Source organism: Zonotrichia albicollis, chromosome 3, assembly GCF_047830755.1.
Source record: "Zonotrichia albicollis isolate bZonAlb1 chromosome 3, bZonAlb1.hap1, whole genome shotgun sequence".
NCBI lineage: Eukaryota > Metazoa > Chordata > Aves > Passeriformes > Passerellidae > Zonotrichia > Zonotrichia albicollis.
In genome coordinates this window covers 103,751,931-103,767,303 of record NC_133821.1, presented here as the reverse complement: position 1 = coordinate 103,767,303, position 15,373 = coordinate 103,751,931, and the positions used below count along the sequence as shown (strand labels likewise).

Genomic DNA, 15,373 nt, shown 5'->3' with positions numbered 1-15,373 from the left:
TATTTATGATATTCTGATTTTATGTATTGTGCTATTGAATGTAATTTGTTACAGGTGTCTAGTCCAGTAGAGTCCTGATGGATTGAGTTCTGCAAAAATTTTAGTGAATAAACTGAGAATTTCTCTCAAGTACTTGCATGAGAGAAGCACTTTTTTTTATTGTTTAGCAGACATATAGGCGGAAAAAAAAATCTCAGTGTGAACTCTATTGCAATTTTCCTTTTGCAGTACTACCAAAAGATTATTTTTGCATTTCATTCATGGCAATTTTATGTTGAGTGCTAACTGAAACAGAAATGAAGAAAATGATGAGAGGTGCTTCACAGTAACTAAGGCAGCTGTGTCGGTATTTTACTTTGTTCTTCTTTAAGAAATTTCACTGTACAATTGATAACATTGATAGAAGACATATGTTAGCTTATATAAAAGATTTATAGTTTCAACTTAAAAACAGTAAGTTCATTAGTGGGGTGAAAATTAAATTTGTGTAAATGATTTAGCATAAAAATAAAGTTCACATAACCATTTTAAGAAATTTATTTAAATGATCAAAAACATAGACCAAGTTAAATACTTGGGCTTAATCCAATGAAAACTTCAGTGAGACTCCTAAAATATACATTTGACATCTATGTTATGCTTCTCTCTTGTGTAAAAATAATTAATTCTGTTATCTGTATTTCTGTGTGTAATATTGCTGAATGTGTCGCAGGTCCCACACATATGTTTTTATACATGCATTTCATCGACTCCTCGAAATCAGGGCAATAATTTTCAACTATTTTTTCTGGCATAAAAGAAACTCGAAATTTAATAGCCTCCAAAATATGTTATTCTTTGTCTTCATTTTTGGATCAGTTTTTAAATTGAGAGATTTAATGTGAACTGTTTATGGTCTTATTAAACATTTTAAAATAAAAATGTTTAATTTGCAGCCCATTTCTTGGACTTTTGTAACAGAGTTGCATTGACTATTTATAGCTGCAAAAATTAATGAAGTATTAATTTCTTATTTTCTTAGAGGTCTTGTTTTCATTTGTTTTGATGGCAATTTTTCATTACACTGTAATATCAATATAGCCTGTTTAAATATAATTTAGGAAATGAAGTGTAGAATGATCAAAACTATAAAAAATTGCATCTCTCCAGGAAAGAAGAAAAGCTAATTACTCTAAGAAATTTGGTGAAATAATTATTTCATGCTTTTTAGTTTAACCTGTACCCGAAAGCTCAGTCTCTAATATAATTATTTTAGTATTTCTGAGTAATTTTTGCACAAAACCTTTATATTAAAACCTCATTACATTTTTCTCCAACTTTTAAAACTTTTTCTGTATAATAAAAATTGTGTCTATTCTCACCAGTCCGATTTCATAACGGTTAATTTTGCCTTTGTATGAGAGAATATTTATTATTAACTTGAAGCTTTTCACTAGAATTCTTCTACCCAAGGGCTTGAACCATCAAGCGTCTTCCGATAAATTGAATTTATAAGTAAAATGATGACTTGGTTTAAATAATTCAGCATGAAATTCCGTATACCTTTATGTGATCTAATAATCCCTTCCACTCTGAGCCTGTTTTTCAAAGGTGATCATGTAAATATTCTGGAAAGATATGAGGTAAGCCCTAACCTTTTGATGAGACGATGGGATAATTCCTTTGTATTTGTGCCTTGGCTGCCTGGCCAAGCTGTAGGTTTGCCCTGGGGAAGGATTTGGTGACAGTCACATTGACAGCATCATTCTCACTGTGCTGTCCCAAAATGCAAATGCTTCAGTATGAAAAGGGAAATGTGCTGGTTTAAATTGTTTGGTAACAGCAGCTGAAATTGCATTTCCTTTGAAGTTCATTAGTGTGTGTTGAGTGAAATACTTCTACGGGAATTTTACTGTGCCAGATACGTAGACTGACAAGGCTGTCTTTGCAAGAATCTCTCAGCTGCCTCAACAGCTGTAAAAATAAAAATACCGCTCACTGAGTATTAAAACTCTTAGCAGCAAATCCTTCCAGTCACTTTTGGCATGCTGAGCTTAACCAGAAGATGTTTTCACAAAATACTAAAGTAATTAGAATGGTAGGTGATAAATGATGATCGAAAAGTATAAAGTTTGATTACATTGGTAGCATATTTCTAGCTTTGTTATTAAAAGGTAGGAAGTAATTAGAAGTAGGTTAATCTTTACTGCAAATCTTAACAAACGTTTGTTGTACAGACCAGCTGCTCATTCGTGCTGAAAAATGACCTGTGATCTGCAAACAATTTCGCGTAAGAATAGTTTTGTGCAGGCCCTTCAGCTCTGTTGATTTCCCTTGGATTATCTAGCCATGTTATTGTACGTGTAGCAGTTTGCAGGATCATTTACTGAACAGATCAGTTAGTAATGCCAAGTAGCTAAAAAAAGCAAGAATGTTCAGATACTCATGGGCCTGGGCAATCATTCTAGCTCTGGCGTTTTGGGCATGCTTTTAGAAAATATGTGGGTCCTGCTGCAAATATTTGTAACTGCCACTTAAAAAGTGCACAGGAAACTTGGAATATCCTATAGAATAACAGAATTTGTAGTAACTTTGCTGTAAGGTGGTTTGCTGCTATATAGAGGAACAACTTCTGTTTGAATAATTTTGTCATATTCTGCATACATAATACATAACATAATTGCTTTGGAAAAAGATAGTATTTCTAGTATTTGTAGCAAAAAGATGGAAAGTGATCATTTAGCGAGTTGCAATTAATTATCAAAAACTTGACTTGCCAGAAGACATTCTTATGGTTAATTTAAAGTAGCATATTCCATAATCTGCAAGTCATTCCACATCCTCTGGAGTGTATCTGTCTTGTGCCCTTTATTTTGTGGAGAAGAATTGTACTGGCTGCTGCACCTCATACCCCAAACAATGCAAATTATACATTTACCAGGAAGACCTTAATTCCTGTCTGTGTGTTCTTCTGAGTTGAATATATTTCAATTCCAGTCCTAGATTCTACCAGAATCAATTTAAGTGGTATAGTATTTTCATAGAAAGTCTTTGACTTTTTGCATAAAACACAGGATTAGGTTGTGAAGAAATAAAAATTACTTTTTATTCATTTTCCTCCTTGTTGAAAAGATAATTATTTTACATAAATAAAGTTTTGGGTTTGTTTGGTTTGTGGGTTTTCCTTTTTTTTCGTTTGGTATTGTGAATACCTTAGGAATGCAGTGCCAATTTTTTTGTGCAGGTCTGCCACCAAGACAACTCAGCCAACAGCTTCAAGTTAATGATCTTGCTGTCAATGTCTGTTGGAGTGGTTCTGTTGTTAACTTGATAAAGAAAATTTAATAGACCATACCAGTTGTGTATTGGGTAATTAAAGATTTTTCCATTCATTTTTTAAGCTGTCTCAAATGAAATTTAAAAGCAGTCTTCAAGCCTGTGTATGAATTGTTCATTTTATGTTATAATACTTCATCTTTTATGGAATAAATTTGAATTATTCTATAAATACTCTTTTATATGATTTATTACTGCAAAGACAATATTTGCAGTTAATTACATTTTAATGGTAACAAGGCAATTAATTACACAGAACGGACATTTTTTCCCCTAAATTTTTCTTTGTTTTGTAATTACTGAAGTATTTTGTAAGTAAAAGTATGATCTCTTTTGGCAATTACAAAATAAATAATTTTAGCAGCTAACAATTTTTATGTATTTGACAAGATATTAATTACATATATTCAAAGAATTGGTAACAAATAAAATGGATCATTATTAATCTGGGCTAAGTTATATAGTCTTAGAGTGATTTGAACAGGAGAAAAATATTTGATAGAAGTTAAAAGTTTATAACATACATCTGCGGAGTTCTCTGAGGAAAAATTGTGTCATGGTTGTAACTATCAGGAAAAGATTTATAAAAGTACTTTAAGACAAAAATGGCTAAGCTGTTGGAAAAAAAATTCCTCTGAAGAAAGAATGTATAGATCACTCTCTCTACTCATATCTCAACTTGAGAATATCTCGTGGGTGCATTGTATAGTACTTATGTAGCTCGTAGAAGTGACTGTTCATAGGAATGTGACATATATTTGTTATCAAAGCAAATTGTGTTTAAAATGTGTAGCATTTGGTGCTTGCAGCTGTAAAGGAAGGTATTGTACTGCAACTGAGAGACGTGAAAACTGAAGACATTTGACTTTTCTGTTATAAAAAGTAGATTTTTAAAATAAGACATTTTTAAGCAGAAACCAAGGAAAAAGACGTTTAGTCTTTATTTAGTGTGAGCTTTATTGCATGAAATCCACATTTTATAAAATGGGACTTGATTGAAAACGTCTTTGGAAAGCTTCTTTTGAAAATATAAGTATGAGTTAAAGAACAGATTTTATTATAAATGAGATTTCCGTGTTCATTATTAACCTATAATAGGTTTAATCTTATTTTTTAAATAATAGGTAATTTACTGTTGAAAATCTGTATGTGGAAGTAATTGATAATATAGATGTAACAATCACAAAAAAAGTGGTCTGAAATAAATTTTCTTAACTGTTTAAGCCCCACACTTGAGTTCATGGCAACAGCATAAATAAATCTGAATAAAAATCCAGAACAGAAACTGAACTCTGATGCAGTAAGTTTTTCCTCTGAAAAGTTCTTTAATTAAATGCGTGGTTTTTAAAATTTTATAATCTGTAGATGAGATGGCAAAATTCAGAGTTCTAATTGACAGTACTGACCACAATTTAATTAAAGCTTTGCATCCTGCAATTCATTTGCAAATGAATTTCTGAGTCTAAATTTTGTTGTAATTGTCAGCCAAAAAATGAGTATTCCTGCATGAAGAATGTTCCTACAGTTTGCCTTGTGTAATGGACTTTATGTTTCGTCTTCTTTTTATTATAATAGCTATAATACCACAATAAACATCAAGAGTTCCATCTAACTCATGGTATTCATATTAGCCTTTTATATAAACTTTTTGTTTATCATCCTTCATGAAGTAAATTCCTGTACTCAAGAAGGAGTTGTAAAATCAGTGGTCTCATGTAGATGCCTTTTGGAATTTTAGTAGCTGTTAATTTTTGGGGTACTTCTAGTATTGCAAAATAAGAATAGTGTGGGAGAGACTCTGAGGACATAATATATAGCAGAAGTAATTTATTTTTAAAGGAAAGCTTTCTCACTTAGGAAGTATTATGCACACAACAGAAATTAAAAACAATAAAAAAAATCCTGTTTATGGATTTTAATCCATGCCAGCTACAGGGGTAAATGAAATAGATCCAAAATATAGAAAAAAATAAATTAGGATTGAAATGGGGGAAAGACCGAGTTTGAATTTGCTTGATTTGCCAGCTATGCATTAAATAGTCTCATTTACCAGTACTTACTTACCAAAGTGTTTGCATTTGAAGATCTTTTTACTGTGACTGTAGAATTGTAGAGGTTCCCTTCAGAGGAAAGACAGGCTGGAGCAAAAAAAACCTCTTAACTATCTCCTTCTTGCCTAGATGCCTGAAAGCACTTCCTCCAAACAGCAGATGAGATTGCTTTATTTTTCCATACATTGCACATGGATGAGTAATGTTTTCTTTCAGTAATGCCCAATAATGGACTTGATTTTTTATTTTATCCTTTTTGTACAAGTATATATCTCTGTAAATGTCTGCAGTTCTCATTCAAAGATTTTTAAGAGTTTTTAACTCAGAACCCTGATTTAGCAATGAGTACCTGTATCTCTGATAAAAGTAAAATATGCTTTTAAATAAAGCTAAAAGAAACGTGGATAAAATTTTCTATATTAGCATACTGAGACATTGTAATCTGGGGAAATAGATTGAGTGTACCACATACTGGAGGATCCATTTCACATACAATTATGTAACATCCAGCAAGTCCTTGTTTTTAGGTCCTATTCTACAAAATCAAGGCATGTGATTGTTTTAAAGTGTTGCATGTGTGATACATTTGACTGATTGCTGTGAATTTCAAAAACACATTTTTATTGTGACCTGTGCTCTTAAGGTGTTTTGAAAAGTCTTAATGAGAGTGTATTAAGCAGTGAATGTTCAACTAGAATTATGTGACCAATTATATGCCTTTATATCTTAATGTAATAATATATTTTCCAGAAAGCTTTCAGTGAAAATTAAGCAAATGAAGGAAAATTGGCAAAAGTCATATTGAATAACTGAGGCCAGAATTTGGCTTCTGCAGTTAGGAAGCAGGGCAAGAACAGCAATTTAATGTTTTGTTGGATTTTTTTACATTAAAAAATTTTCAATAGATTGAACTAATAACTATAGCTGTTGGTTTCATAAACACTTTTCTAACAAAATAATAATTTTTTTCCTTTAATTGAATTTTGGAGGTTATGGATATTGTGCTGATAGAGTATGACTTTTTCATACAGGTTTTCAAAACTAAACATTTTACACTGAACCAGAAATCCCATGCCTACTACTTTACTTCCAAAACCATTTAAGTTTAAAGTTTTTTCCTAATATCTTTCCTGGGGAGATATCAGTTTGTTTAAACAGTCTGTCTTCTAGATAGTGGTCTGTGTTGGGCACTTGAAAACAGCACTGCAGGGCTGAGAGCCTGCAGGTCTAGAATATACTTGCGTGTTTTGGTGTAATGCAACTGGCAGGTGGATTGGGCAGTCAGTTTTGGGATGGTCCAAAATCTATTGTCTTGTCTTACTGATCAGTTACAACATGGGAATCAAGGTCTGTTTAGTATCAAAATTACCCTTGACAGCAGGTCAGAGTAGGACATCATGATCTATCTCATGGCCAGATAAAGGACACTCTGCTTTCCAGGGTTTTGTGCTGATGTGAATCTTTTGCTTTGCAAAGAAAAGAGTGCCTAGAAATTGAGCTCAAAAATATTTATATTTACATTGTTTGCCTTTATCTTTTACCTCAGACCTACTCAGAGTGTGAAGTTTTCTAGGTAAATTAATGCACTATGAAGTGTAATTGATACTGTGTGCAATCACATGACTTCTTGGACTTTTTACTTTGGTTCATTGTCCAGAAAAACCCATCTCACAATGCTGGAGTGAAAGGTTGAGATCTCAGTGTGTTACCAGTACCTTCTATACTGCCAAACAGTGATGTATAGAAAGCACAGTAAGTGGAATTAGGCTGCCATGGACTGCAAGGCAACGTGCGTTCAAAACAGTTCATCAGTCTGAGAAAATACTTGGCACTCGTTTGTAGAAAAGCATTTTAACTTTTCGTTCAAGCATTTGTAGAAAACCTTTTTAACTGTTTTCCCTGTGGGCCTGGCGGAAAAGGACCGGTAGATAATACTTCATCTTCCATTTTGCTGAGCCAAGTACAGGGGAAGTTGGCCAGGATTTCTCAGTTGCTGCACGCCACAAAGGAGAGACCAGGAGGAGACATGTTTTATCACTTCATTTGTCTGCTTTGGAAAGCAAATACCTATACTAATGATATGGGGAGAAAAGGGAGCTGAAAATTAGCATCAACATCAGTTTGGTCTGGCTAAGTTATTTTTACATCCACTTCTCGCAGGTATTTGTGGTCCATGCCATCATTCTGGCACTTGAATAAGAAGATGGAAACCCCACTATTTATTTCATTATTAAGGCTGATAATGTTACATATTTACAGGTTACTTTCAAATTAATGTGGTGTTTGTAATATTTTGTGCTCTTCTAGGTCAAGTAATGAAACATTATGAATCATTATCAAATCTGATCTCCAAGTAGAACACAAATTGTGGGGGGTTGAGTGCAGCATGGATTTGACTGAAAGGTTGGAGATATGCAAATCTACTTCTTTTCCTAACTGCTTAATGCTTAGACAGAGCCTTAATAATCTAAGAGTTGAAAGAATTTTGAATATTATGTTCCTTTATCCAACAAATAATATGCACTCTTAGATTATATAATTTTTCTATATGTTTAAAAGTGGCACAGGAAAGAGACTCTTACTCCTTTGCTCCTAAAATATTTGTTTCTTGGCAGGAGTTGTCTGAATGTATAGCAGATGTACTAAATATAATCTGGCTATGATTTAATGCAGCACACATGCAGAGAATGAAAATAACATTAATATGATTTGTATTTTTAATTAGGACCTTTGTGCAAGAGGAAGACTATTCTGGTTATGACTACTTATTCAGTGATATAAATAGAACTTCTGAGGTTCCAGGACTGTCTGTCTGGCAAAGTTCATATGACCCCAATTTGTGATTCAAGACTCCTGAAAAGAATGAACTCACTAACATTTATTCTGTATTTTTGTTAACAGGAGGAATGCTTTTTGAATTTAGAAGCTCCTATTGCAAGAGTATGTGGCTATGACACTCCCTTCCCTCACATCTTTGAGCCTTTCTACATCCCAGACAAATGGAAATGCTATGATGCTCTTAGAAGAATGATTAACTACTGAGCAATAGTACAGGTGAGGAATAACAGCTTGTACTGACAGGTTACCTGCAAGGGTTCTGACAGGATTACTGTAAGGTTTGGCCCTATAGTACTACTTGTTTATTTAATTAATTTATTCATTATTAAATTGTTTATTTAATTTATTAGTTTATTTAATTATTTTAATAAGAATTGCCTCTTACAGCTTTGGGCCTTCAGTCTTAAAGGCATCTGAATATTTTTGACTACTGCCATTGAAATCAGTGTTTAAAGTTAATTACCTTGCATAATCAATTTAAAAATTAAGTGTCTTGAATCTTGAGAAGTGAAAAGAGTATAAAGTGAAGGGTGAAAAGAATACTTATGCAGAGAATATATTTTAATCTCTATTAGAATACTCAAGAGTTACTTCATAGGCAAACCATAGTGTTAAATTTTATAATTTTTCAGTCCTCAGTGTGGCCTGTAATCCTGCAATGTACAAATAACACCCAGTTTACTCTGAATATTGGCCCTGTATTGTAAACACACACAAACCATTGGAAATACATGAAGCATCTGTAGTGTCTTACAGTTCTGTTGAAGTACTGCTGTTTAATATTAATTATAAAAATAATTTTTCTGTACGGTCTTCAGTGTAATTTGATCAAGCTTGAAGATTGCTGTTTGCAGAGTGCAAAGGCACTGAAATAACACATATTCCTGTGTCTGTTACTCACAGTCTGTAACATCTTTTGTTTCATTATAATATTATACTAAGTAACATTTGACTGTGGAGTGGGCTGATGAGGATTTAGAATTGTGCTGTGGGAGAACTTCCGGTGTATAATGACCAAAGTTTAAGAGTTTAGAAAATATGTTAACACAGTGTATTCTGTGCTTCCTTTAACTGAACAAAGTAACCTGGTTTTTGAGATACAGTCTTGATGGATCTTGTGCATGAGAAATGAGAAGAAGAAAACAACAGAAACTATAATGGACAGGCAAGGGATTTTTAGCTGTTGACCCCAAAGACAGGAGGGCCAAGGTGGGCCCTAAAATGACGGGTGCCATCTTCTATCTGTTTTACCTCTACATTAAACTGTGAATTAAATTTAGAGCCATGGATAGAAGGTTACCAATACCATAATGTTAAACCCCTCCCCACATCAAATCAGAATGATACTTCCTATTTGTCTATGCCATTCTCCGATCCATCCCAAACAAACTCGGAGGCGTACTAGCCTTAGCCGCCTCAATCCTCGTCCTGTTCCTCACTCCATTACTACACACATCAAAACTGTGATCAATAACTTTCCGCCCTCTATCACAAATCTTATTCTGAATTCTAGTTGCTAACATCCTCATTCTAACCTGACTAGGCAGCCAACCAGTAGAACACCCATTCGTCATCATTGGCCAGCTAGCCTCATTCACTTACTTCACAATCATCCTAGTTTTATTCCCCCTTATGGCCGCCCTAGAAAATAAACTATTCAAACTCTAATTAACTCTAATAGTTTATAAAAACATTGGTCTTGTAAGTCAAAGACTGAAGACTAAACCCCTTCTTAGAGTTACCCCACCACCCTGTCTCAGGAAGAAAGGATTCAAACCCTCATCTCCAATTCCCAGAGTTACTTTCAGGACACTTTTTTGTTTCTGCTCTGTTTGTTTCCTTCAAAAGCAGAGTTTCTGTATGAGAAATGGGATTGCTACCAGTGATGCAGTTTCTGCAAAAAATAATGTAGTTCTACTTTTCTCAAAAATGGCTTATTACTGACATACCAGAGCGTTTCATAGAATCACAGAATATGCTGAATTGGAAGGGAACCATCAGGATCATTGGGAACAACTCCTGGCCCTGGGGAAGACATCCCAAGAGTCCCATCACGTGCCTAAGATTATTGTCCCAAATACTTCTTAAACTCTGTCATGCTTGGTGTTGTGATTACTTCTCTAAGTTTCCTGTTCCAATGCCCAGTCATCCTCTGGGTGAAGAACCTTTTCCTGATACCCAACCTAAACCTTCCCTGACTCAGCTTCATGCTGTTTCCTTTAGTCCTGCCTTATAATGAGAGTGAAGAGATCAGTGCCTGCCCCTCCTCTTCCCCTCCCAAGGAAGCTGTAACTGCAGTGAGGTCTCCCCTCAGTCTCCTCCAGGCTGAACAGGCCCAGTGCCCTCAGCCGCTCCTCACACAGCTTTCCCTCAAGGCCCTTCCCCATCTTTGTTGCCCTCCTTGGACACTCTCTAATAGTTTAATGTCTTTCTTACATTGTGGCACCCAGAACTGCCCCCAGCACTGGAGGTGAGGCTGCCCCAGTGCAGAGCAGAGCAGGACAATCCCCTCCCTTGCCCAGCTGGTGATGCAGTTCTTAGTGCATCTCATTTCCTTGGAATTAAAAGTAAAGCTGTTTTCGGACCTGTCATATTTTTTGTAGAATATGTAATCAGTGCTCTTCTTTTTATAACAGTTGTCCTTGCCTTTGTTCTGGGTTGAAGTAACCCCATTAAAGATTTATTTCCTTTTTTGTTTGGCACCTCTGTAGCAAAGTCGGTATCTTACATAAGGAGAATGGTTTGGTTGTATCTGTTCCTCGAGGCAAGTTACTGGCTCATGCTAGATAGCCTCTGATTTGTTCCTTTTCAGAGGAAACCAAAGGACCAAACCTTTGGTCCTCTATAAAAAAAGGGGGACAAACTGAGGGCATTTGTTTGTTCAGAGACTTAGTTAACCCCCCGTTCCTCTGTAGGATGGTAAAGTGAGGGGAAAATGGATTCTGAGATTGCATTGAATTTGCGCACAACCCAGTTTCGACACTGGAAATCCACACTAACCCTGGTCTAAAAAATTTGCCTGGACTTAGCATGTTAAGGAGCAGGTTTATTAGAGGTTGTCTGAAAAACAGTGTCAAGACACAGAAAACTCTGCTTTCAGCTTTGTCTAACAAAACACCCAGATGTTGAGGCCCATAGCACCATATATTTTGGTTGGTGTGACTAGATGTTAGTGTCACAGAATGAGCTGCTCAAAGTTTTTCTGTGTTTTTCTATGAGAGAACATTAATGTTCCCTGTCTGCTATACATTGGTCTTACATACTTGACACAGCAGTTGCAACAGACCTCCATTCTGCTGTCAACTCCACAGAGTTTGCCTGTAAGGTAGCTCACTTATGTTTCTAAGAAATTAAAGGATTGCTTTATATTTGCTTATTTTTGTACTCATGGTAACATTTGTTACTTGCCATTGGTGCAGTGATGAATTTAAGTGTTCCAAACCATCTCATATGTTATTCTAAGAAATGGTTATACAGTTTGTGTGGATTTGAGCACAGCCATTCCTTCTGGATGTCAGAGGGGTTGGACCCCTTCATGTCCTACTGTTGGAGAGACAGGGCAGCTAGGATTTCCCTGAGGTGAAGATGGGTGTAGGGTTGGCTTTTGAGTTACAGAAATGGTCAAGCTGGTGTTGTGGTTTAACCCCAGCTGGCAACACAGCCCCACACAGCCTCTCTCATTTCCCCCCAGTGGGATAGGGGAGAACTAGAAAAGTAAAAATATCTGGGTACTGTGGTTAATAATTTTCAAAGTTAGCATTATTATCTTAATGTACATTTAGTTTTGTTCAGCCTCTGTTGACAGCATCTCACACACAGGTAGTTGCTTATCTTGAGTTTGTCAGCACAGATGGATTTCCTGCGTAAAGACAGTGTTTGTTAATGTGTCCTGTGTACCTCACCAACGAGACAGGCAAGAGCAAAGTCTCTGTCTTTCAGCAGCTCCTCAGTTATTAAAATTTCTAGCGATGTTAGGTATATGAGAAATAGCTTCCAGATAGGCAGCTGTGCTCCAGATAACTCTCTGTAGTTGGAAAACAGATAAAGATAAAAAAGCAGTGAGATTAGGATGGATATACATTTCCTGGTTAAATGGAACAGTGTCTGGCTGTTTGTTTGAGGAGGGAAAGAACCCTAAAAGAAGAAACAGAAGATAGCCATGAAACCAAAGAAAACAGTGACAAGATTTATAAAATATGCTCTTGTTCACAAATACGTTGAAGGCTGACTGTAGCATCGAAATGGCAGGTATTTAAGTGCATTTCTGTTAATTTTGCAGCTTTTACTACCACATTTGTATATTTTGTTTTCTTGTCAAATTCTGAATTTTAAAGCTAGGTTTCACTTTACCTCCATAAGAGTGTGTGTGTTCATGGAGAGCCACTGTTACTGATACAAACTTAGTCTCTAAAAATGCAGCACACTGAACTTCATTGCAGAACTATTGTATGAGAAGTTTAATCTTGGTGCTTAAAGGTTAGGTGATGTTAGGGGATCTTCTGGGGCTGATTTAAATTTATTTTTCCTTCCGAGCATGCAGTTGAAATTGGTTGTGCTGGGAAACAGGAAGGGACCTGGAAGGTACTTTAGTTAGTAATTGTGTCTTCCTTGCACTCCTGGCTGTTTGGCAGGACTTCATACAGGTTAGCTTGAGGACAGGACAACTGTACTTTCTCTCCCTGTTTGGTAAATAAGATATGAGAGACTGTGCAAGATCTTTTTAACCTGGGACTAACAACCTGTTTCTTTCAATACATAAATCAAAAATGTGGCAGACCAGACTGCCTGCTTAATAAGAGCTATCTGTAACCCACTAGAATAAACAACCTCCAGAAACTTGAGTAGGACACAACATTCCTGGTTTATAATCCTTTCCTTCTGGATGACAAAAATCATACAGGTGGTCAGTGAATCATGTCTTTCTTACAAATGAATAGTCCACATATAAGATACCACTCTACTAGAGCTATGAGTTAGACTGTTAGTATGGCTGCTGCAAATCTGTACTTGCATTCAGACATTGCTGAGAACTCAAGCAAGATCAATAATGAAATTATCTTAAAAAAATCCCTGTAAACAGGAAAGGTGTTGCCTATAGTTTCTTTACCAGACCCCTCTTCTCTGTAATAGTAGAATGAGAGTATATCTAGTAGAAAAAATACAAAACATTTAATGCTGACCATTCTAGAGTAGGAGGGAAGGTAGTTCATCATAAATTTCTTTGAGTAAATGGCAATAATTAGTGGTGTGCTGTGCTGACTCTACGTATCATTTGCAGCATTTCTTATTTCTGTGGGTCTACCCTGGCAGACATGAAATAGTATTTAATACAAAATCAGTAAGTAATTGATAGTAATTTGTTTTAGTTCATACACCTTGAAGTTAGGACATTATGAATTTAAAAACTAAGATTACCCTGGAGTGAGCTGTCTGTTTAATGTGCAGATATTAGTTTCAGTCTTCAGATTTATAATTTATTTTGTCATCTTTTTCTGCAGAGAGGAGAAGAACAACAGGGAAATACAGAAGCTGCCTTCAAAACTCTTGACATTTAATCAGATCTTTTGGGTTTGGAATTTACATAGCAGACTTTTCTTTTAACTCAGCTATCCTGAATGTTCATCTTGGCTATTCTTCAGCAAGTTCAAATTTTCCTTAATTATGAAATCAGTGATGGGCAGGTGATTGTTACAGTAAGTACTTTCAGATGTATTCAAAGATATTCCAGATGTTGAATGAAAATTGCACATTGCCGTGCTTCACTAGGTTACATCTAGACTTCACTGTGTAAATATTAGAAGCAGAATTTTATTCAATAAAACATGTTATGCTCATGTAGTCTCTTCGTTTTGCTATTGTTTTGGAAGAACCCAAAGAAGTTATTTGAATGTGACTGTTTTCAACACAATAAACCTTACACAGCCAGACCAACTTGTGTGATAGAGACCTGCTTTACCTGGTAGCATCAGTGTTTTACTTGAGTGGCTTCATGCAAAATAGTCCCTAATACTGATTTCCCTTTCTGCATTTTTCTTGAGAGGGGAGGAGAGCTTTTGTTGCCTTGCTGCTGTGAGGTAGAGGCTTAATTGATACATCTTTGCTGCAATATCCTTCCTTCTAGAACTGGAATGTGTTTGCTACTAAGCAGCTAGGCAAAAAGCAATTCCTCTTCTTTTTGCCTGCTTTGCTCTCTGTACAAATCAATCTCATGCTGCATTGCTTCTTACTGAATAGGGGAAGAACTGGGGGGGGTTGAGGAGATGGAGGGCTGTAGCCAGATAATCACATTTCTGTGATTGTTCAGGACGGTCTTTCTCAGAGAAAGAAGAATACCTTTGTACACAAACCTGCTCAGGACAATCCTCAAGGAGACAGGTGAAACACACCGGGGAGGAACTTGAGGAGGATAATTTCACATTCCATATCAGTGGATCTATGGAAAGTGCTAAACTGTCATCTTTTCAGGTCTTACCATTTTTTTGTAAGATTCTGTCTTCACAGTTTGTGCATTCCCTAAAGAATTTCACACTTGATAATGAAGCTAGTTCTTAATGTATCCAATCAAAATGAGATTGTTGTCAAATTGTGTATGTCTCCTGTAAATGCCATGTATAGAACTTGTTTATTGTCTGAAATAAGATAGGCGCATTACATACTTTATATTTTTTTTTGCTGGATGGAAGCTATTTTGGTCATATGAAGAAAAATGGTTTTAAAAATTATTTCTGTCTTTGTAAAACATTAATAGATATTTTAGTAACTGTCTCCTAAAAATGTACTGTTACTGTATTTCAAAGCATATAAAATAGATGCAATTATAGTACTGCCTTAGTAAAATGTACTTTGGTAATTAATAGTCTTAACAAAATATACTTTGTATTTACAGTTTTCACAGAAAAAAGTGATTTCTAATGTAGTACAAAGCTTAAATTCAGGTTTCCTGTATTGATATTTGAAATAATATATTTCTTAATAAACATGTAGAAAATATTTGCTCTTAATGTGGACTGCTACATTCTGGTTGAGGGGCAGGTTTTGTGTTTTCGGTGACTGGTGTTGTGTTGGTTTTAATAGTATAAAAATTGTTCCTTTCTCCTCTGTTTTAGGTAATAGAATATTTTTCCCTGGCAAACATGGATTAGTGTTCTTTTGGAGGTGCTGCCTCCAAA

At 35.4% G+C, this 15,373-nt stretch overlaps 1 protein-coding gene across 2 annotated transcripts in view; it reads left to right on the top strand.

The window, feature by feature from the left end:
* Positions 1-14,042, top strand: part of BCKDHB (branched chain keto acid dehydrogenase E1 subunit beta) — a 109,556-nt gene extending 95,514 nt beyond the window's left edge. For both annotated transcript variants that reach the window (XM_074538327.1, XM_005485934.4), the window contains 2 exons: positions 8,268-8,420; positions 13,703-14,042. In XM_074538327.1, coding sequence (XP_074394428.1) covers positions 8,268-8,408 — 141 coding nt within the window. In that variant the 3' untranslated portion in view covers positions 8,409-8,420; positions 13,703-14,042. The remainder of the gene's footprint in view (positions 1-8,267; positions 8,421-13,702) is intronic.
* Positions 14,043-15,373: the final 1,331 nt, after the last annotated feature.